General features: G+C 40.1%; 1 protein-coding gene across 4 annotated transcripts in view; it reads right to left on the bottom strand.

Moving 5' to 3' along the window:
- Nucleotides 1–6,964: 6,964 nt before the first annotated feature.
- CSNK1D (casein kinase 1 delta) overlaps nucleotides 6,965–24,343 on the bottom strand; it is a 37,595-nt gene continuing 20,216 nt past the window's right edge. Inside the window, exons 7-10 of one of the 4 annotated variants that reach the window (XM_048487787.1) lie at nucleotides 24,075–24,246; nucleotides 22,567–22,706; nucleotides 12,703–12,770; nucleotides 6,965–9,064 (exon numbers count right to left, since the gene is read on the bottom strand). In XM_048487787.1, coding sequence (XP_048343744.1) covers nucleotides 12,738–12,770; nucleotides 22,567–22,706; nucleotides 24,075–24,246 — 345 coding nt within the window. In that variant the 3' untranslated portion in view covers nucleotides 6,965–9,064; nucleotides 12,703–12,737. Of the gene's footprint in view, nucleotides 9,065–12,702; nucleotides 12,771–15,885; nucleotides 16,102–19,260; nucleotides 21,423–22,566; nucleotides 22,707–24,074; nucleotides 24,247–24,343 lie in introns of those variants that run through there. The other 3 variants (XM_048487786.1, XM_048487785.1, XM_048487788.1) reach the window with 3 other exon arrangements.

The raw sequence follows: 24,343 nt of genomic DNA, 5'->3' as shown, positions 1-24,343 counted from the left end.
TATTTTAAAACAAGATTGCCCCCTTTTGATGTATTTTGTTTCCCACAAAAGTTCCTAATAGAAAGTGTGCACCCTCTCAGTGCTTTACTCCTGAGGTAACACAGTCCTCCAATTAAAGCTTACTTCTTTTGATATCTTGGGTCTCTATTTCATTATTGGCCTGGGACATATCACTGCTACTAAGGGAATACAGAATAGACTGTTAAAGATACTGCTAAACACCACATAGGCACTCAACCTTTATATCTATTAACGTACAAAAGACATAAGGCATATCTAGGGAAAATGGAGCCTGGTGCAAAATCTGAGTTTTGCACCCCCACAAGGGGCGCCTGGTGCAACGCGCACCCCCCAGCCCCCTGGTAGCTTCACCTCTGAAAAAAGGCACTGCCCCTTGCCTCTGCTCAGATAATTTCTGCTGTAATTCTAGAAGGATTGCTGTGTTAAATCTGATACAGCAAAATTAAATGAGAATCAAGTAGCAATTTAAATATATATTTTTAAAAAGCCCTTACCTGGATATCCCCTGGTTACCTGATTTCATCAGACCTCAGTTGCTAAGCAAGGTTGGCCCTGATTCAAAATTGGATGGGCATCCTCTCAGGACTACTGGGGTTGTCATTCAAAGGCAAGCAAATGGCAAACCACTTCCAAACGTTTCATGCCTATGGGGTGGCCATAATCAGTCTCACCTCTTCTGGATTATTTATTTTACTCAAACCAAATTTGATAGGTGGATCCTTGCAGACCTGACAGAGACCTGTGGGATTCTGATGTATGTAACTGCAGGTTAGTTAGCCTATAAGACCTGCCTCCCCCCCCCCCCGCCCCGCCCCTTTATTTATTTTGTCTTGTTTCTAATTTGTTTTATTTTATGGACTCTTTCCTGGGAACTGAAACTTGGCTGAGGTAAAATGTCTTGTTTCTTGCTTCTTGGGAGGGGAGAGAGAGAAAGAGAGAGATGGAATCTTTGCTGGTGATAAGATCAACGAAGAATTAGCCAAGAGAGGTTTGCTATTTACAACTGTGCTTAAGAAGTGCAATTAAGTGCTAATTTGCCAGTTTACCAAGCAAATAAAAGTAGAAAGACATGACTAAAAATTACAACTGTTTCCTTTGAGATATGCAGAAGGGAAGGAACAGTGAAAAAGCCAATGACATACTAACTTCCATATCGGGAAAGGTGCACAGGGGAGAAATACTTGCTTCTTAAAGACTTTCAAACTCAATTAATTAAAAATTAATTTTGGGGGATTTGTTTGAATTTTGGAAAATATTTTGAAGGCCTGGGATTTATGGTTGGAATGTACAAGTATGTTTTGAGTTGGCAAAAATTAAGAATGCTGGACTCATAACATTTTTGATTGTTTGAAAATGTGCCCTCTTTCCTTTTTTATTTTGTAAACATACCATGTTTTACTCTTTTCATTTTTTAAAAATGAGACATTTAATTGGAACATGCATTAAACAAAGATTTGATTCAGAAAGACCCAGAAAGCTTACATAAGACTTGGCTTGATTTGTATGGAATACAGTTAAAAATCTGAGACCAAGATTGAATCTAGTTGAGACGGACTGCAAGGGAAAAAAACTTCCTAGAACTGGACTGCACCCTGATTGGGTAAGCTGACCTGTGCTCTGTTTGGAGGGGCAACCAGCTGACTAACAGAGGGAGGAGGTATCTGAGAAGGAACTTTTAGATTTGGATTAGTGTGTGGTAACATAAAGTTCCTTAGGAGTGTTATAATTTACCCTGAAAGGATTTCAATGAGAGTGGATCTGACCTAAAATATGGTGTGTGGCAGCGTATGCTGAGAGCAGAAATAAACAGACAAAAGAACTGGAAGTTTATTTATTGGCCAAAGTAGAGGTGAAATAGTAGAAAGAGACTTTCCACAGAGACCAAAATAAAGGGTGAGGGGAATATGTCTTCTGAGAGAATTCCTAAGTCAGATAGGAAGGGAATTATACTCAAAGGAGAATTTCCTGTCTAGTGTATTAGTGATCTGCTTAAGTTATCTCATGAGGAATTTGTAAGTCAGTAACTTTTAAGAGTAATTTAAGACAAAAATGTGCCTTCATAAGAAATATAACATATAAGAAATTAAGAACCCTAGAAAGCATGATAAAATCCTGTGCCTGTGACAGAAACTTAAGATTGTACATAGTCTAATTTCTATCTGTTGATTTTTTTTATAATTCGAACTTTGCTTATTCAATAAAATTTCCTTTAAATGTGTTCAAACCCACCTCAGTTCTCCAGTGCCATTTCTAAGGTGATTGATTTGAAAAGAAAAGGGCATTCTATACCTTAGGATGGGGACAGTATTTGAACTATAGCCTGAAACGATCAAATGCTACCAGAAAGGCTACTCAGTCCCAAGGAACACAAAAGGACAAGGTGGGAAAATCTGCCTCACAGTGATAATAAGGTGTAAAGTGCAGTGGGGGGGCACTACCCCAGTAGTAGTGAATTTTGGGGCCATCAAGAGGACAATTAGTAACTATAAGAATACTGTTGAGATCAAATATAATGAATTTTGGGGCCATCTGGTGATCCTAAAAAGGAACTACAAGAAAACGTATACATATTTTTCAACACTACTGTTTGGAACCAATATATTTTTGGGACTACTTCTCAATACTAAAGTAATAATGCTAATCTTTTAATTTTATATTAATAATAAAATCAATATTTTGATATTTATAATTTCTTATTTTGGTATTTTTTTCAATTTTTCATTATACCCTTTATATAACATATCTTCTCTTTATAATTCTTTTATTTTGAATTTCTATAAATTGAATATACAAAGAAATTAAGTTCACAGTCATCTGGCCAAATTGTTTGAATTCCCTCATGTCACTGCCTACCCCCCCCCCCCACCAATTTGTATTTATAAATGTTCGTTGATTAATTGAATTATTGTATATGGAACAGCTGATAAAATTAATGGTGTTAAACAGATTTGAATATTGTTCAATATTTAGTCTATGGACCCAGGAGTCTGAAGTGACTTCTTCCCAACTGAACTTAAACTGGGAGGGCCTGTCAGTGAAAAGGTCAACATATATTCATGCAATCTGCACTTTTCCCTTGACAGGGATGGAGTTGGGAAACAGGCTAGATTTCCTTCCCTTCAATGAACATTTATACAGTGGAAGCTCGGTTAACGTTGCCCTCGGAGATCGCCGGTTTCGGTGTTCGCCGGTGGCTCCCGGTCGTTTTTTTTTTTGTCTCCGTGATTGTTGGTCACCTCGGATTCCATCAGCTTCCAAGGCTTTTTGTGCAAATCTGGTGCGCTGTTTGCGTTGCGTACCTCGGACTACACCGATTTCGTTTTTCATCACGTGATTCTGAACGAATCATGGATTAAAACCGAGGTTCCACTGTAAATACAAATTGGTGTTGGGGGGTGGGGGGAGTAAGAAGTGACATGAGGTGCATTCCCAGGCAGAAAGATCTTAGGAAGCCAACTAAAGTTGGCCTTACCCCAGGATGTCCCCTTTGGCACTGGTGTGGGCTCCTGCACCAAAGAAGTGCTGGTGCAACGGCTATGGCAGGGGTTTGGCCCTGTTGGCCCTTGTGCTCTCTTCCAACTCTATGATTCTATGCTGCTATATGGCTTTGCATTGCCACGCAGCTCCCCAACACCAGCGTTTTGGTCCCCACACTCAGGATTGCCCTCTCAGTCCTTCAATATCCCCATTAGTGTCCCTCATAAAGGCAAACGATGATAAGAATGTGAGGAAAAATAACGACTTCATAAGATATGGAGATATGTTAACATCTTGAGGAGAATAAGCCTTGGCAAAAGATGAAAGATAAATGCAAAAAAGTACAGCGGCTACTCTATTTTCAATTAGCTTCAAGATTTAAAAAGGACCTTCACAGAAGAAGAGGAATAATAAAGGAGTTGACTGAATTTGAAAAGGTGGTAACGCAACACAATTAACATTTATTAGTACAAATTTACAAGTTACTACTTCAATTTGACCTAGAAACAAGTTAAAACATGTATGGTAAGATAGATGCAAATTTTTGAGGAATAGCTTTTTAACAATGGGAAATCCTATGGATGAAAGATATAATTTTCACAGCCACCCAAACATTAAGATGAGATTGGTATAAGATCTTTTATTGGTGGTATATTACTCCATAGGATATTGAGAAGATGGATAAGAACTATTAAATAAAATGGCAAAATTAACAAACCATATGAATAAAAGTCCAATTAAGGAATTTCAAGATAAATGGAAAGTATATTATTTATATTGTTTTTTAAAAATCAGAACTGGAGAAGGATATATATGAATTATTAATAACATTCTCAATGTATTGTATCAAAAATGTATCAAAAGGGGGACCCATTTAAATTTATTATAAATTTAATCCAATATTTGGGAAGTGTTTATAGAAATTAACAATGGCCACTGCAAGTTTTTTTATCTATTCTATTTCATTATAATTTACTTTCTTGTTTAATATCAATATAGGGTTTATTAAGTATTGCTTAGGGGTATCTTATGATTTAAGATTATTAGAATTATTATGTAGTGCCTATTATAATATTGCCATTTACTGTTCACAGCTATTATCATCATCTATATAGTTCATGGCTTACTACATATTAATTTTTCCCCTTTGTCTTGCAATGTAACTGCAATTGTTGTTGGATGTGGCTTTTTAAAAAATTGTTTGTTCATATCTGCTGAATTTCTTTTTTTAATTAAGAAGTGACCTCATCTGATGTCACTGATTCCAACTGTTTACAAATACTGAGAGCCTTCCCTTCATCCACTGTGCAGAGGTGATGGTAGGAAAAAGAACAGAGGGCTTCTTTTCAGATCCTAACTGGTGCGGCCTTTAGACAGAAGCACATGTGCTACTTCTACTTGTAGCCACCTGCTATTGTTGCCCTGACAGAAGCAAAAAGAATGGAGAGAACACAAAGAAGAAAGCATTTCTGGCATGACTATGCTATTTCGGAGGAAGGGATAAGCCTTCCTGGAGTTTGTTTCCTGTTTTTCTTTGCTGGACCCTTTCAGAACTTCAGTGGGGGAGGGGAAAAAGTCCCTACTACTTACCTACCTCACTTCCAGAACTGTCTTGGAAGTTGGTTTTCTAAAGTTGATTCAAACTACTAGATGAGTTTATAAAGGAGATGACCCCACGAATAAGCTGATCCTACGTCATTAGGGCTTATGTATTAAAATGTACATTCCAGAGATGTCTGAAGATGGTCGCGAATTTGCTCTCTCACACAGTGCAAACATATTCAGGACAGACTAAACTGTAATACCTGATTGGTGTTATTGTTGGTATCTCATGTCTTAACAGGACTGAATTTATTTGTTGGCCATCATCCAGTCCAAGATACCAATACAGAATATCCATTAATTTAGTATTCGCCTGGATTGTATAAAGCTCAAAAAAGCAACTGCATACATATTTGCAAGTCTATGCAACTCAGAGACATCAATGTCTGGTTTTATTGCCGGTTTCTACATTTTCATGGCATAGTATAGAATTAAGTCTATTGTGGTACCACTGAAAGTAAGGATTGTTCAACTTTTGCATTTTCTTATTGTGACAACCAGAGCCATAGTGAGGGGAAACTGCGTCCGGGGCCCACCACACCCTGGAACACCTCTGCACCGGCATGAGCCCAGTGCGTCACGCCACCCCCACCCCCGCTCCCTTAGCGCTACGCCACTGGTGACAACTAGCTGTTGTAATGAAACAGGCCCAGATGATATAGAAAGTATTATTCTCTGCTTCTGTGAAGGGGAAAGTATATATGGGATAAAAGAATGTTCCATGTATGACAATCTTCTTTCATTCCCCCCAGGTTCCTTTTATTTGCACTGCAGCCAAAGTCACCTTCAAGAACAGACACCCCCACCCCAACTACACTATCATCTGTCCAAATAGAATGCAAACAAATGCTTCACAGCTATTAACTTGATCTACACGGAATATTGGTTGCTAAGAACATAAGAACATAAGAACAAGCCAGCTGGATCAGACCAAAGTCCATCTAGTCCAGCTCTCTGCTACTCGCAGTGGCCCACCAGGTGCCTTTGGGAGCTCACATGTAGGATGAGAACGCAATGGCCTTCTGCGGCTGTTGCTCCCGATCACCTGGTCTGTTAAGGCATTTGCAATCTCAGATCCAAGAGGATCAAGATTGGTAGCCATAAATCGACTTCTCCTCCATAAATCTGTCCAAGCCCCTTTTAAAGCTATAGTAAAGGTTTAGGCCATCACTCACCCTCCTGTGGCAGCATATTCCAAACACCAATCACACGCTATGCGGAAGAAGTGTTTCCTTTTATTAGTCCTAATTCTTCCCCCCAGCATTTTCAATGAATGCCCCCTGGTTCTAGTATTGTGAGAAAGAGAGAAAAATTTCTCTCTGTCAACATTTTCTACCCCATGCATAATTTTGTAGACTTCAATCATATCCCCCCCTCAGCAGCCTCCTCTCCAAACTAAAGAGTCCCAAACGCTGCAGCCTCTCCTCATAGGGAAGGTGCTCCAGTCCCTCAATCATCCTTGTTGCCCTTCTCTGCACTTTTTCTATCTCCTCAATATCCTTTTTTGAGATGCCTACCAGAACTGGACACAGTACTCCAAGTGCGGTCGCACCACTGCTTTATATAAGGGCATGACAATCTTTGCAGTTTTATTATCAATTCCTTTTCTAATGATCCCCAGCATAGAGTTTGCCTTTTTCACAGCTGCCATGCATTGAGTTGACAGTGTGCTAGGCACACACGTTGACCCAAAAACAGAGATCTTACAGTTACAAGTTGGACAGTCTACAAAAAACAAGATTTTGAGATGTCTGAACAAAATTCTTCTTACTCAAATATAGAGCTCCTAATGCTGAATGAACACAACGTTCTACAGACGAGGAGTCCAGGGAACATACCAATATTGTCACAAGACAAAAAAAAATAGAAGTCCTTATGAATTTATTTACACAATTATTAAAGTACACAAATACAGTGGTAATACAAATGAGGCGTTCTGAGATATTGGTTACCAGTACACAGGTTTAGAGAGACATTCTAACTATATTTCAGTAGGCGGTGGTGGGATTTAACTATAATGGAAGGGCAAAGACTGCCCACAACCAAGTACAAGCCTAGAAATTTGCAATAGTCAACTTTTAAGTATAGTACAGCAATTTAAGGTTCCAGATATATAGAGAGAAGAGGCTGCTTTTATAGGTCTCTAACATTACATCATTTGACCACAAATATTTACAAAGAAAGCACATTAAAGTGTAGTACTGTACAAATGGAAGTGCACATGCCCAAAGAACCCACATTTACAGTAACCAAGTGATACAGCTTTGCAAAATTCTCCATGGATCAACATTTAAAAACATTCCCACTGCACATCCCCATCACAGGATGCTTCCAATCAGACCCTGAACATACAAATAAGCACTTGGTTAATGTTTTGCAGCAGCTAAAGAAAAGTGACAAGATAGTTCCTACTCAAAGATCAACAAAACTAAAAAAAGGAACTGGCAAGGCTTTAGTACAATAAAATTGCTTGCAAATGAACAGAAAAAGGAACCATGGATTGATAAAAGCTACTAAGTTTCCAAGGAGGCACAAATTCCACATCTGTTGATTAAAAAGTAGTAACACAACACATCTATGTATTGCACCTTCATTCCCAAGGCGGGAGTGATGTTACTTAAGAGTGGTATTTGGTATGATTGACATGCCTTCTACTTTCCCAGATTACAGAGGGACCAAATATATTGCTCATGAAAACAAAGATTCTTCCATATTTAGCTGGCACGCTTGTTTGCTAGGATAAGCGTTTTGGCCATTATATGTGTCTCTTCAGCTGAAGGCCAGCTGTTCCAGACCTGCACGCTTTTAAATATTAAATTCAACAGGCTTGAATGTTCTCAAGTCTTGGCATCTTGCAGCACTTTGTTTACAGCTCCACCAAGCCTTGGCCTAATGCAGCAGGCTATAAGCACTTGCCGGCGTACTCAGAAGCACAACTACAACACTGCTCACAGTGCAGTGCCAGTATTCCTGTTTATAGGCAAGTGTACTAAAAACCAAGCAGAAACAGTGGATCTTGTCACTAACATTGCATATGAAATCCTCCTGTAAATAAAGAACACATATTGTACATTCAACATTAAAACCTTCCCAAAAAAGTTATTTCAGAGCATTTGACTTTTGTTCCTCAGAGTCTATGCTCTTATCATCTTGACTGGGTATTTTCCCTCCCCCCTTCTAAATAACCTTTTTTTCTTGGATATACTAGAGACAAATAAGCATTTAAAAAAAAATGGAAGAACAAGATGGCCAAATTTAAAAAAAATCTTTTAAAACCCCCCCCCCCCCCCCAACCATGAGAATTTCCATACTTTCCCCTCCTCTTGGAATGGGACCATACAAAAAGCAAACAGTGTAAAGGAAAATCAAACTGTTCTAATTCATTTACACATTCCCTGCCTGATGTAAGTTTACAAGAAGTTCAAGTCTTTTTTTTTTAAACTTCAGGATTGTTCACATTTCTACATAGATTTCAGATCAGACAAAAGTGAGAGTGAATTCTTTACAGAGTTAAGCCAGTAATCATAGCAAAATGAATACAAAACTTTCTTAAACCAAGTAAAAGATTTATAGTTACAAGAAGAACAATAAAAAGGGGGTAAAGGCTGCCACCTGTGAAGGGAAAACTGAAATGGCTATTAAATAACAGGCGGTTAATGCTGTAAACTGTCTCTTCCTTTTCTAGCCCTGTTGCTAGAGTTCACATCAGGTTATCAGGTTTCTGGCCAAAGCCTCTTGTAGTGGCAGCTGCTGGATTCTGTCCGTGTTCCTGTGAGTATCTTTAGTAAGTGGCTAGGAGAGATCCAGTTGTAATATTTCTTCTGCTCTAGTTTGAGATAGCTTTGCTAGTAAAAGCCATTGGTAACATAGGAGCTCAGCCATGCATTATCTGCCCCTCAATGGCAACATTATTTCACCGATGCACAGCAGACTGGAGAACGCTGGTTGTCGCCAGAGCAGGAATCTATTGAAGCCAAGGAACAGGATATCAATATCAGCCACACTACTGAAACAGCATGAAAATGAATCTGTCAAAAGTATTCTCAGCCCCTTCTTGCAAAGACAGTTGAGAAGAGCTCCATTGCAGAAGAATGAAATGAGAATGCGCAAATCTACATTCCAGCAGAATCAGGGTCGCACCCACCTGTAGCACCCATGAAGTGAATGGCATTTTCATTCTGCATTGAGGTTAAGGCTAAGGCAAGAAAGGCACCTCGTGAGAAATCATTTACAGAGCAAGAGAAAAAAGCACATGCTGGCGAAAAGGAACAGATCAGATGGCTGTAGCTGAGCTCTTGAATCAGTAATGACATCCAAATCAAGGGGTTAAGGTGATAAATGCAAGTGGCACCTAGGAGAGATTCGTCTTAACAGTGACACATTAATGAATATATCCCACAATATTCTTTCTAAAGCATATGCCAGTGTCAAGCAAGGATCTGTGAACTCTGCAATCAAACTTGTGCTCAATTTGGTTGTGCAAACTGTCATGCCCTACTATGATGAACGAAACAAATGATTTAGTGGGCACCAAACAGAGTTGGTACTGACTGCTGAATCTTAGCCACACTTCACGGTTCAAAGGAGGAACATTTAAAGCAGGAAGAGACTGGGGGAGAACTAAAACTGTCTGCCCCAGTCATGACAATTGGATTCTGGTTTAACATCGGTTCTGTTGGGCTTATTGGTGCTGCTTGCTTTGGGAGGATTTTGGCCAGTGGTTGCTCTTGGGCATTGCTCTTGGCTTCTTTGCCCCAGATGAGGTGTGATTTTTCCCCATAGGAAACAATGTAGACAAGTACGATGGTTGAGGGTACATTGGTCAGGGGCTTGTAGAATTTGATCCCTTGATCCAATAACTTGAAACTTGATATGGGGATCTTCACCAGACAGACAAGCTAAATTTATTGCAATTCTGGTGTCATCTGCTTGAAAAATCCCCACTCTCTCTCCAGAAGGAAACCCTCACAGGGAATAATGGATCAAAAAAAAAAATTGGAACACCTTCACCCCAAACCCAAGTTCAAAAACTGTATTGGGAACCTGAATAAATATAAACACCCTTTCTGAAATTAAAAAAAAAATCCTCGGGGGGGGGGGGAGTACCCATAACTTCTGTGGAGGCCCTTCCAGATTTTGGGTTTAAGACAAAATCCATGTTTTACTTCATATGAATTGGGATGAAATTTGCTCCCATACCTTCCTTTACAAGAATGGATGAGAAGGAAAACAAATGTTTATTTTTTTTAAATAAGTAACTGGAGCAGTGAGGAATGTGCCCTTTTCCATTCCCATAAGCACACGTCTCATGGGGCACTACAATAGACAGTCCTCAAACCCACAAGTACAAAATACAAGGTTAATGGAAAGGACACTAATTTTGCCCACTAATTTTGCCCACCTAAGAGGATTCAGAGGCAGCATTCCACAATTCAGAGAAGGGGAATTTCATGGTATCCATCCCTAGCTCAGTCCCTGCTGCATTAACTCCAGTGAGGCAGTAGCCTTTCAATCAAAATGAATCTAGTCAGACTGTGTAAAATAATCTGCTCCGTTATTCTCGAACAATGACAACACTTTTTTGAAGCACAGTTCACAGGGTCTACAGTCGCACTAAAGTAGCAATGTTATCTTGACATGCAACAAGAGGTTAAGAGTTACAGACAAGGACCTCAATAGTGGACTTGGTCCTGCAATTCTTCCTTCAAGGTTTCCACTGGCTTCAAATAGGAATTTAAGACCAGTACAGGTCACTCAATGAAAGTAGCTGGAAGGTATATTGAACATTGATAACTATCACTCACCCCAATTACTCAAATGTTGGATCTTCTGTTCTTCCCCAATTTCAACTGTATGCCCACCAAAATAATGAAGGGGTGGTGATAGTGGAGAAGACAGACATATAGGAAAAACCAGCTGAAAGCCAGCTGCCTGAATGACTGTGCCTGGCAATTTGCCATCTTCATACAGTTAAGCCTCTCCTTCCCGGGTAATCTCCATAGAAATCTCAAGTGCAGGTTAGCCACCTTAATTATGAAGCCCAGACCTCAAGAAAGATTTACTCTCATCCAAGCAGACAAGTGATTTCAGGAAGCATCTGCCTAGCACATCCCAACGAGAACCCTGACTACAAGGTGGTTTGGAAGACCCATCTTCCCAGCTCAGCTGTAAAACACACAGCTGGATTATCCAGATGGTCTGTCTCATGTGGATAATCAGTTTGCTAACAGAATTAACAAAGCAAACCGCTATTGAGTCAGACAAACACAAAAGCAGCAGGGAGAAGAAAAACAAGAGCAATTCCACACCAAGTAGAAAGAGAGATTAGTGTAATATGGAGCTTTATCAAGGGGGGGAAAGGAGAAGAGAAAAGAAAGAGGGCCTGTTAACAGAATCCAATGAACTTCTCAGTCCGACTGAACAAAAGCAAAGAAACAATTTCTAATATATTTCAGAATGGCAACAAACTACAATTTGTTCACACATCTTCATGCTACTCCACTGAAGCCCTAGCAGCTATCAGAATCAATTTTTTTTTAAATAGCAAAAATTAATCACCTTATACATCTATGAACTGCTGCCACCACAGGCAGACATTCAAATTCTACCAACATAGGCATTTAAGAGTCTCCTGTAAAGAGTTCAGAGGCACTGCTTCCAGCTTCATTATCAATTTGAAAATGTTTTTTTAATCTTTGGCTGCTTGTGGGAAAGGGAAGAGAATAAAGGCTGAATTAATAGTGTGTTCTATTCGCACTAGAAGGTAGTCATAGTGAAACTATTCAACAATAATTATGACCATTGACTGCATCACAGTATTTTAAATACTGGATAACCCTAGAGAGGAGTCTTCTTATAAGACTTAGAAATATTTCTAGATTTATAACCTTGAAAGAGTGGCTGATCTTATTGTATAAGATGGACCGATTCTGCTTGCAATAGCACTAATTTTAATTAAAATCAATTTGCTTAAAATACTTGGAGGCATATTCATGTTCACATTCTGCAAACTACAATAATATAAAACGCCCCTGTGTTCTTTTATTAGAGAGTACTGTAATTAACTGTAGAGTAAATTTGCTTAGGAGATACAGATCATATGCATCAGTATCTTATTAACTCTGTTGCAGCTTCCAACTGTTAGAAACCTGAGGGTTGCAAAGATGTAGTCTTGCAGCAAAGTAACAAAACTTTCTGGCCCATTTTAGGTGGATATTTTCCCATCATATCTACTTAAGTCTGTGGGCTTCTTGCAAAGCACTTGCAGCAAATTAAATGTACATGCTTTCTCTTACATGGACATGAACTCTGTACAAGAAAAATGGCATATGGAGCACCCCACCCCCAATGCTGTTTCACCACTACAACTTTTGTTACCCTGTGCTGATAGTAACAGCTTCTCCTTCTAAGACACCAATCCACAGCAGTAAATGAAGTACTAAAAAGGTTCAGAAAATATTTCTTACTTATTTGAGACCCAGCTATGCTTCATGTGTAGGGCAATAGGAAATAAAAGTGCAGAATTAACACAAAAACCACCCAATTTGACACCCCCACATCCAAATCCACCCGCCAAATTGGTGTCTAGCGAGAAGGACTCACCCAGTGCTGCTTTCCAACGAGAAAGAGACGAGCAGCTACTTGCCGTGGTGTTCGAAGGGAATGCTATTCTGAGGTGGGGGAAAAGACAGCCATTTGTAACAATTCCACTGGCCAATATACAATTTAATTGTTTTTTTGTTTGTTTACTGAAGCTGCACTTGTGAGAGGAGTATTTCAGCTGCCTCACAGAGGTTGTTTTCTCATGGATTAAGAATCCCGACGGAGTTGACAACTGAAAGGAATGTGTTTAATGACTGATAGAGAAAGAAAGGCTGCTTCAGCAGCAGGCAGCAAACCCCAGTATTTGGGAAGTGATTTTTGTTCCAGTGCCTCTCAGTTCCAAAGGATCATCATCACTTCCAACTGTTTGTTGCCGACACTGGCCACTGATCCAAAAAAACATTTTCCTTTGTCACAGCAACTATCTTTGCAGAGAATTTTGTAACTGAAGACAGACCTCATCTCTCATTACTACTAAGTTGCGTACAGGCCCCACCTGGTGCACTCTGGTTATGATTCACAAATAACCCCAGAAACCTGAAACTCAAACACTTTACTAAGGTGGCAGACACTCTGCTGTCTGAGCCAATGCACACAGCCTAGAGTAGCAACATTAGCTACTCTATATCTGGAAAGATCACAATGACACTGGTTTCTTGTAGAAGTATCTATTTTAACACTGACAAATGCCAAGCTTCGTTCACCTAATCATCTTTGCAGTTCTGATCCAAAACTGTGTTCTCCCATTGGTTTTCAGTTTCTCCTGTTATGCAGAACATATGTTCCAGAACTTTCACATTTGTTCGCACATCCTTTCTTGCAACAGAATATGGTATTTAGCAAGGTCAAACTGACTGCTATTCTTCTGTGAGATCACAAGCCAGAGCCAATCACATTCCTATAGACATACCAGGAAAAAACCCTGCCTTCAATGCATTGACGCGTAACCTGTTCCTCTCCAAAAGAAGGAAAAGCAAAGTTGCATAGAATGATTTTGTAACTAACTTATACAAGTGAAGGCTGAGTTTCTGACTGCTGGGAAATATAGTTGTTTACTTTTCGACAGGAAGGGTAAACCAGCACTTCCTCCTGGAGAGGCCATAAGGCTGTGTAAATAATAATTTTATTATTATTCTTTGTTTTATTAGATTTAATATCCTGCCCTCCCCCGCCAAGGCTGGGCTCAGGACAGCCAACACACATAATTCTGGTCACAATCAAAAACAAGTTACAATTTAACACATAATTAAAACATTAAAAGCTTTCACAGATGGCAACTGAAATATCACAGGTCTCTCAAATAGCCTGTAGCAGAATCATAAAAAACCCCCATTATAATCCTTACTACCTGGGCAGAGGAAGGGGGTGCAAGACTAATGGGGCCACCATGATGTAACTGTTCCATGGCAGTCTCAGCTATAAGCCAGACAAAACATTTTGGTTTTACAGGCCCTGCAGAATTGGTTGAGATCCCACAGGGCCCTAATATTTGCTGGTAACAAGTTCCACCAGGCAGGAGCCAGGGATGAGAAAGCCCTGGCTCCAGTCAAGGCCAGCCAAAAGTCCTTGGGGCCAGGGATCACTAACAGGTTGCCACTGGAGGAACAAAGAGCTCTCTGTGGGCAATATGGGGAGATATGGTAATCAAGAACACCACTACTGCACTCCAGTCATCCCCAATAAGAGTATCCCCACTCTTTCCCCTCATCCCTGAGCTTTCTTATGTCCTGAAAAACTACAGATCGAGTGTTCCTATACTCAGTTCCACAGAAAAATAATAGTAGTATATTTCTCCACCATAGAATGCATGCTGGACCTCCTTTGTTGTAGAATGCTCCGCCTGGATCCTAGTGCCTGGCTCCCACCGTCCATTTGATAGTTGTGTGATGAACTAAATGCTCTTGTATCAAAGTACCATGTTCAATAATGCACAAATTATGATTTTGATAAATGTTAATTCTCATATTAATTCAGGACTGTATCCTAATGCGGAGACATACTATTTTCTCAATGGCTAGACCTCAACTGACTGCACTATTATCTTTTTGTGGAACAGAGCAGAATAAACTGGAACTCCTGAAACATCTACCTGGGAAAATCTTATTTCTGTAGTTACAAAAAAAAGGAAGATCATAGCAGTTCCAAATAATATAAAATGGCATCATAAGCTCCCAGGAGTTGACTTCTGAGATTTACAGTACATGCATAAAGTAAGGGGGAAGGGGGATCTAGGGGGGCATATAAAAGAGCAGGGACTTTGCCCAGTGACTGGTGGAAGTAACAGAGCAGCTAAAATTCCTCAACCGTGAGCCTGATAGATCGTACAGCTGAATTCTTCATTATACAAAAAGCACACCCTTCCACATAGAAAACTAGTTTATCGGGGATAAAGTGGCCTGCTCCCCAGTGTACTAGCATTTTATATAGAGGAATATTTTCTTATGGAAGAGCATTTGGCCATATGAGCCGCTAGAATACTCAGGAGAACTGCAGCCTACTCACACGTCTATCATCACAGCAAGAGCTAAACTTTCACCACACCCTCAGGCCCAACTTACTTGGCAGGCAGGAATTATATAACACTGCATAGGGGTTTTGCCAAGGTATCTGAACCACCAGAAGCCATCCCAGTTTCTTGCACTTCTAGAAAGGCTTCATTCATTTTTCTGCTAGTTTTGCTGGGACACTGTTGCCGATTACTAACATGCAGAGGTGGGATCCAACCAGTTCTAGAGAAGTGGTTACTAATTTTTTCTGAGTGCCGGGAAGGGGTTACTAAAGCAACCTCCCTGCCCAAAAGGGACTGGAGGTGCGTGTGTGTGGCGGTGCCACTGTTTGAATCCCACCACCATCGGAACCTGTTATTAAAATTTTTGGATCCCACCACTGCTAACATGCCCCCGACCAATTAAAAGCCCTTCTCATGATCCCAAAGCTGGCAAGACAGCTGACTGCAAATCTAGTTTGACTCCCCAAATTTCATTCTACTCATCTCCTCCTACCTAATGTAATCCTGAAATGCAGTGAATTCTGCATGAATAGCAGCACTGCCCCTTGGTGGTGCAGTATCTTCATGACCAATATATAAAGGCAGGGTTGTTTCACTTTATCGCCAGTCTCCTCCCATTTATAATGGAAGAAATTTTTTAGCAAAGGCCAAAACAAAAATCTGGCCAAATCTGATGGACCTACAAGGTTAGCAGTTTATTTACTACTTCACAGTACAATTCAACATTTAAGGAGCAAATGCCTCTTTAAATTCACTTCTCTGCTCTGTATTAACTCTTCTTTCTTCATCATCTTCTGCCTTTTGTCTTATTTGCTCTTCCTTCTGCACTTCTTTCTTTGCAGCAACTTCAAATTGTCAGCTCCCCGAAGTCTCCACTCATACCCCATCCCCTGGTGCACCAAGGAAATAGTTAATGTTGACCACATGATATCATTACAGGGATTTAATGCTCACAGAACAAACACTAATTGGGATGCCAGGGGAAGAGCTCATATTATTTCACCATGTGTGAAGAGCTCCAGAACTCTGGATGGAGTCACAGAGCTTGGGTTATTACTATGAATACAGCATAAAATATGCTAAGATTTTCTGACAATGTTGGCAAATTGACTGTCCTTATAGCGTTAATATACAGCAAGCAGACTGAATTTTGCCCACAGTTTGACCTGTGACTTCCCAGATAAGACACCTCATGTCTGGAGAAAACATTTACAGCGGTAGCCTAGTTGGCCCAAAAATGCTAGAGATACAAAATAGTGATACGTTTCATTTTTCAGTATATACAAATACACAGAGAAGTAATATATTTGTAAAACCCAATTTTGTTAAGGGGAGACTAATTTCTCCACATTCTTACACCAACATTTTCTCTACTCTTACTTGTGTCAATACTTTTCACCGTCCCTAGTTCCCATGGTAAATCCCTGTGCTATGCATATCACCCCTGGGAAATACAACAATGCATTATGGCCCCCTTCCCTTGTGCCACTAAACCTAGAAAACAGAGAAAATGCAGGCACACAGCTATTACAAAATTACAGATGCTTGGCAGCAGGCCAAAAACCACAAACACAGAACTGTGCTCTGTTCCCCTTGTGTGGGAAAATACTATGATGCCAGGGTGGCAAAGTGAGTGTAGATTGATGTCATATGTTACTTAGCTGCTTGCCTCAGAATAGCAGCCTCTCACTCTGCTGTGTGGCAAGTTTCAAAGGTGTGGCTAGTTTCTTGGAGGCATACCTACACTGCTGGCACACTGTATTTTCCCCTCAAGGTTTAATGCTTTGTTGGAAACAGCTTTAATGTATACATTATTACTACCATTCAGCATTTAAATTTTACAGTACAAACCAACCTTGCTTCCATGAGTATTAGATTCCAAACTTTCAAGCATTCTCTTATTTAACAGTCTGAAGAATAACGCTACAGAAATTTCCATCAATTTACATATTGAAAGGAGGGCGTTTTTACTAGATGTCTGTAACTATTCACTGTGTGACATATCATGAGTTTGAATGATACATCTGCTCCAAAACAGCTGGTTCTTAAAAGGTGTGCTAAGAATGAAGCATTGTTAGAAGCTATCCTCTGAAGCACAGCAGAAAGTCAGACAAGTGGTTTAAGATCATCTCTGTCTTGGATCTTAAACCACTAGAAAAGTCAGGTTCACTGTTTGGGAAGGCTTCGTGACACAGAGATCACCTTAGAAAACCAGGCGGTTGTGATTTGGAGTGATTTTGCTCAGCTTTGGCTAGTGCTCCATCTGCACCTGTGTTACTGGCTCAATCTGACCTAGCCAGAGGGATCTATGACACTTAATTTTAGACTGGACTACTGAAATGCACTGAAAGGGGGGGGGGGACTCCTGAAGAATGTTTGGAGCCTACAGCTAATGCAGCAAGCTGAGGCTAGAGTGATGACTGGGGCCAGCTACCAGGACACCAATCCTATAGCTTCTGATTTGACTTCTAAACTGCTCCCAAGCCCAATGCAAGGTGTTGATTTTGACCTTTAAAGGCTTACATAGGACTGGGGAACCTGAAGAACAGACTCTTCCCATTTGTTTCTGTCTAGGAACTAAGGTCACAGGGAGAAGCCCTCTTGACAGTCCCATCAACCAAAGAAGCTCATTTGATGCGTATACAGGAGAGGGCTTTTCCACCAGCAGCCCCAAGATTATGAAATAACCTCCCAAGGAAGATGACTCTGGCCTTCTCATGCTCAATCTCCAGGAGGCAGCTGAAGATAGTTTTATTAATCACTGCATTTGGACCAGTTGTCAATTCTTCTGCTACCAGCAATTTTCAATTACTGATTTTAAATGAAACGTTTTTAATATATTTTATTGTGTTTTGTGTTGTTTGCTTTGAGTTCCTGTGATAAAGAAAGGCATCCAATAAATGTTTGCTGGGAAATATCAGGTAGTCACCAAGGGGCTCATACTGAAATTCAAAGCATTACACAGGGTAAACCCACAAAGTAACCCAAGCTCTATTGGACAGAATCACAGTCCACACATTTTGACAATTAGTTTGGCTCTTTGGAGATAAGGAGTCCTTTTTGGCTTCACTAGTTTATACAATAGTGAAAATTGTATACAGTGGACCTTCTATAATAATAAAGTCCAAGAATGTGCAATGGAACTGACTGCAGCTTTTTAGAAGGATCACCAAGCTGAAATGTATAAAGTGTTCACTGTTTGGATCTCTGACATTTAAGTTAGACACGATCCTATTTGAGGAGTGAATTCTTTCACAGAATGAAGTAACACAAATCGATTGTCGTTGGGCTAACTTCCAGAAGTGCTGTTTGGAAGGATCTGGAGAGGCTGGACTCCAAAGCCAAGCAGACTGGACACAAAATGCAAACCTGACAGTTTGAAACACTTTAATTAAATTGGTTCAAATATGTAGTCAACCAATTTAAAAAGATATTGGTTGATCATCTTCCTCTCAAACAGTCAACAAACTAAAAAATATAAAAAGACTCATGGTTGTTTGAACTACATTTATGAGCTGATAGCACTATTACATATTCATACATGATGCGGGGGCCATGTTGTGTCATTAATTTTCTGGATAAAACAATCTGAATAAAGAGAAACTGTGTCAGAACAGAAAGCTGAATCTTTGCACATCTGAGAAAATACTGCTCCTTGGAATACAGCCTTTTTCATCAAAGGGCCTCAAAGACTGACCACTATCTCTGAACACAAACACAAGTCACACGGAAAAACTTTAAGTTAATAAACTGCACTTTATGTACATGATTACTTGCATCACATTTTGCCCACTGCTCACACAAACTTCATATCAGATTTTGTGGTGACGATTTAGCAAGAGTGGATACTTTGCTTTATCCTTCTCCCAAACATGCAACACAAAAACTTTCCTCTTATATAGACATACCCTAGAAAAGTGAGATGCTGGTCTAGAAAACACTGGTTGGAAATTAGCGCCTCCCAAAGTAAAAATACTGGCAGCTTTTCATTATGGCATAGCTTGATGAGCTTCAAATGGCCCGATACAAAGGAAAGCAAGTAATTAAGATTTCAGAGTCTAAAAGGGCTTTATTTCAGGTCATTTAAGTGGTTAAATTCACACTTTCTTCCTCTTCTTTTGAGGTCAGCGGGAACTTGGCTTTACACGTGGAAGGATAAAAGAGAGAGTCTCAGAATCAGCAGGCTCTATACATCCCCACAACATGCCCTCATTCAAACCCTAAGCCTCTTTCCTTGCCCCATCCAGTATACAGGCTCAGAATGCTATGTCTGAGGCCAAGGAACATCATCTTACTCTCGAGAACTGGAGACCACACAGTAAGTTAACACTATTTTATAGAATTTTCCCTCATTTTCTGGAGTAGATGTTACCTCATTACCTGAGTACTAACAATGAATATGTTCACAGATGTATTCAACAGGCAACCTTTACCTGCACAGGAATGGAGTAAAAGGCTGCAAAACAGTCTGAATGAATTTATATTGATTTTCCTGTGCAGAACTGGGGTTAGCAGAAAATTATAAAATCCTTCAAAACTGATTATTTTATTCTGCAGGTTCTTTTGATCCTGCAAAAAAAAATGCTGACAAAGGGATTTCTGTCAGAGCGCAACTTCCCTGCTTCTGCAGAGCCAAATATTATGCCTATCAATTGCTGCTTCAGGGTGGGGAGGGGGAGGCAAGGAATCCCCCTGGAACAGCATGAGTGTTCAGCCTGAAGTTTGTAGTGGATGTCAGACAACCAACCAAAATCTTCTCTTCCCCCTCCCATGGGAAAGCTCTGTAGGATCCAATCTAGTATATTATGGTAATAATTTGCATGCTACTGCTGCTTTTTGTGTTGAATCACAATTTGTATTTCCACAATGCTACAATCTCTATGTTCCACATTCCAATTTAGGGCTGTTGTTGTTGTCTTTTACCTCACAGACTATTTAGAGGCTCAAATACTCTGATGGTTCAGGTTACGTATTTTCAACAACAACTGTCATAAAGAGAAGTGTTAAAATGTGGCAACAGTGAGAAAACTTTTACTAATTTTTGTTAGGAAGAAGTTTTACTATAGAATGGTTTGGGGATTTTTTTAACCGTATTAAAATTAACAATCTGTAAACAAAGTCGCTTCCATACACTTTGGGATGTATGTGTGATTTATTACCTGGTAGAATATTTCTCAGTTAGTAAACAAGTCATAGATACTAGAGCTCTGAGTTCCTGTGTTACAAACTTGTCAATTCTTCCTTTTCTTAACTCAATGTTTAATATTCCTCATTCACTGATTTAGGAGTGTGGTCTAAAAATTATTCTTCATGACTGCATCATCCATGTTTATGCACTGACCAACCACAGTAGTTTTTGCTCCTTTGGCATTTCTTTGTTTGAAAGCCAACCATAGACTAACTCATTAACGCTTCTAAAGAGCTATTTCCTTGACACAATCTTGCCTAAATTCTTAGTGCTACCAGATTCCTTTCTGTAACAGGCTTCTCTAGATCTCTCACATGTTCCTCATTACCTAGATACATTCTGTCATCAAACTCTTAAATCTGTTGTTTATTGCTTCTAAATTCACAGCTGTTTCTTTCAGACTAGAAAGAGTAACACAGCCCATGGAGAAGCCATTTTTCCTTGCTCAAGATTCCATGTGATGAGTATCTTACTGATGATGCCTAGATTAAATGACAGATTTGGTTTCAGGACACACATGCACTCTTGGAAATGGAATAAATCAGGTACAAAACCTGAAAGGCTCTTGCCTGTTGATGAGTAGTTTTCTTCAGCATCATGACTACGAGTTTCCAAAACAGTGGGGGAGCAACAAAAATGTAACAAAACTGAATCAACTCTCATTCCACTTCACAACCATGTATCCTATCTCTCAAACACTTGTATTTGCATACAATAATAAGCATTCACATTACAGCCTCTTATGCAACTGATGCTGTAATTAAACTAAAGTATTTTAAGCATTTGACATAACCTTACAAAAAAAAGAAGTACATACTGCATGGGAGAAGTTGGGACAACAATTAACATGTTTAGAGGTCAAAGCCCACTGCCCCAAAGATAAGAAGCCAGTTTACTGCACAGGCTGCAAATTCCATTTACCTAATCTAGATCAGTTTTACATTTTCAACAAAAATTGCATGCCCAATGCTAGCTTGGAAACCATTTTTACTTCTCAAACTTATGCAGAGGATTCTAAATGTGCTAGAAGAGAAAAGAAAATCAAAGTTGTATGAACAGTTCCACTATGTAACACAATCAACAAAGCAAGCAAGATAGACTAACAGCCCAACCCAGAGGGGGTGAAGTTGTGGGGGTGGTGGGGCACTATGCTGGCAGATTTGCCCTCCTCAGGGCACTTACTCTGGCGGAGGGGCAAATCCGTCAGCAGGAGGCCTCTGCGGCTCTCCATAGCACAGGCATTCCAGAGGTGTGGCAGGAAGTGAAGTCAACGTTAAGTCGGATTCCATCCCACCTTTGTCTCCCAGGACAATAGCACCCAGGGCTTGGGTGGTGTAAGTCCATTGTGCCAATGGAGGGCTTTTTGGAAGTGGAGAGGGGTTTTTGCTTTTTGCCTCCTCACGCCACCGAAAAGTCATCGATGCGTCAGGGCAGCACTGCAGCGCCGCTGTCCCTGACAACTCCAGGGCTCTGGATTGGGTCGTCAGTCTTATTTCATTAGATATAACACTTGCACAAAATAGTTTGAAGTACACCCTTCTTATAGCACACAGAGACTGTGTTTGCTAATACTAATGAAAAGTTAGTAATCATTTCTCACAGAAGGCAGTTTGTTTTGAAATACAGCCCATGCTATGACAATATTTCTGGGGAGGAACGGTTTTACAGTTACACACTGAATGAATGCCTCCGTTTATTACTAATCTAACTTTGGACAGACTCTGTAGAAAGGGTAAGAGAAGAGCTCTTATTAATTCTCCTCCTCCATGAAATGTAAAAGATACAAATGGTGCTTATTCATTTACACAAGGCTTCTATGAGCTACACTGCTTAGGAAAAAAAATAGAAGCTTTGCACCACTGGATAATTCACATGGTATAACAAACGTCCCTAAAATTTGTGTGGGTCTTAAAGGCTGTACCTAGCAATAACCTAAAAGACGAAGGAGGTACCCATCCCTAGATTTTTGTGCCCTTTACTTTCAAACCACAAAGGGCAAAGAATGTGGGTCTTCATAAGAGACCATGTTCAGCTCAGAGATTTAACCTTAACAATTGTGAGGTGAACTTTCCTATCAGGGGTATTTTTATTCCTGTGTTTCATTCTAAGGAAGGCTACTAAACTCCTACCTCCTCCCTCACAAAAATAAATCAGAACAGTTTTGTACCTGTGAGGTTGACATGCGCGAGGTATCTTGTCGGCCTGTTAAATCAGACGAGGAGATATTGACAGGTGCACCACGATGCAATCGCATACTCACTTTCCGTTCTCGCTCCATTCCAGATACTGGACGAGGAGAGGTGTTTGCTGACAAAAAGATTTTTTTAAAAGTGAAGAATTATACTTGTTGATTGTGTTAAACTATTAAATCTGCGGACCACTTCAGAGAAGAACATCAGAAGTTCTGCTATTCTTAATTATACAGATCCAAGGAAGGATTCACAATACCTCAGTACTACATACCATTTAAGACACTGTGCTATTTAGTATTGGTGTTTGCCAAGGAGTGACAGACAACCCGTATTTCAAGAACAGGCTGGGTAGGAGAGCTCAAAACAAAATGTCTGGTGGATTGTTCTAGATTTTCTAATCAAACAATGAATAACTGAGGATAAAGGTTTCAACCCAGTATCATCATCATGATTATCTTAACTTACAGCAATCTAATACAGACCTGAAACTGTGGGTTTAAGAATACTTTGGACTTGTCCTCTAGAAGAGCAATACGGGTACATTCCCAGAAATATGGTAAACATTTTATAATCCAGAGGCCTTTCAAAATTAGGTTATGATTTGGCATTGAGTGGTTGTAGTTTGCTGTTCAAAGTAAAACATGTCACCTGGCACAGGTTCGAACTTTTGGTTGCCCCTGAGGTAGCTTTCTGAATTCCAGCCAGGATATTTTACCTAGCTTGAAAGCAACTGCACAGGGCCAAGACCACTGTGGTAAAATGATGAAACCAAATGCGTGACAAATTGAACAGTTAGGTTCTAAATATCACCAGCAAAGTAATGATTCTGTGCTTCAACCATCAGCTTGCTTCAAATTCCAGCAACATTACCAGGTTAACAGCAGCTAAGATCCTCCACTGGGATGAATTACCTTTTTTTTTAAATTAACTTGGCTAGGACAACACAAACAACTCTTTTATTGACAACATTCATGAAATGACAGCACTTTGCTTGGCTTCAGAAGTGGCAATTGAGAAGAGATTCTATCTAGACATGTTTACCAAATTTTCATTCTGCAATTGTATAATCATTCTATCAGTGGAATAGTGCCCATGGGGCAGTGGGGCACGATGCCCTGGGCAGAGCCGCGGTGAGGCTGTGGAGGGGGTGTGGTGTTCCGGAGGCCACGGTGGAAGGCACAGGGCGCACATGTGCCCCAGGTGCAGTTTCCCCTTGTTCTGCTGCTGCATTCAATCCCAAGTTACAGGAAGTCACCTATCTTATCTCTGCATTTGTCAAAGATGGAAGATTTTTTTAAAAATAAACTAATTTATCTCTTATACAAAGTGATAGAAACAAGTATATGCAAAGGCAACAGACAATGCTTTGGGTATAACGCACTTCCTGAATGAACAACTTGAATCCCAGGGATCAAAGATGCTGTTATGTTCCACACAGTTGCATCTGTCTTGGGAGTAGAAATCAGAGTATTTCACTACGTACCAGTATGTGAGGTTGGGGTAAGAGGAGTTGGTGGGGCCACATCTTGTGTCCCTCTCAGCCTGCCAGAGGCAGTGGATGGTAAACCACGAACTGCTGGGTTCCGTGTATGCCTCAGCCTTTCGTCTCTCTCCCTTCGTTCACGCTCAGCATCTTCAACTGCTCGGCTGGCACCCTGAAAGATTAACAAGTAATCTGACTGGTGTTGAACTACTGTGCACAGTACTGAAACTGATAACTAAAGCACTGTATGTGACCCAGTGACCCAGACC

This window comes from Sphaerodactylus townsendi, linkage group LG03, assembly GCF_021028975.2.
Source record: "Sphaerodactylus townsendi isolate TG3544 linkage group LG03, MPM_Stown_v2.3, whole genome shotgun sequence".
NCBI lineage: Eukaryota > Metazoa > Chordata > Lepidosauria > Squamata > Sphaerodactylidae > Sphaerodactylus > Sphaerodactylus townsendi.
Note: the sequence above shows the minus strand (reverse complement) of the source record. Positions and strands in the feature narration are given on the sequence as shown.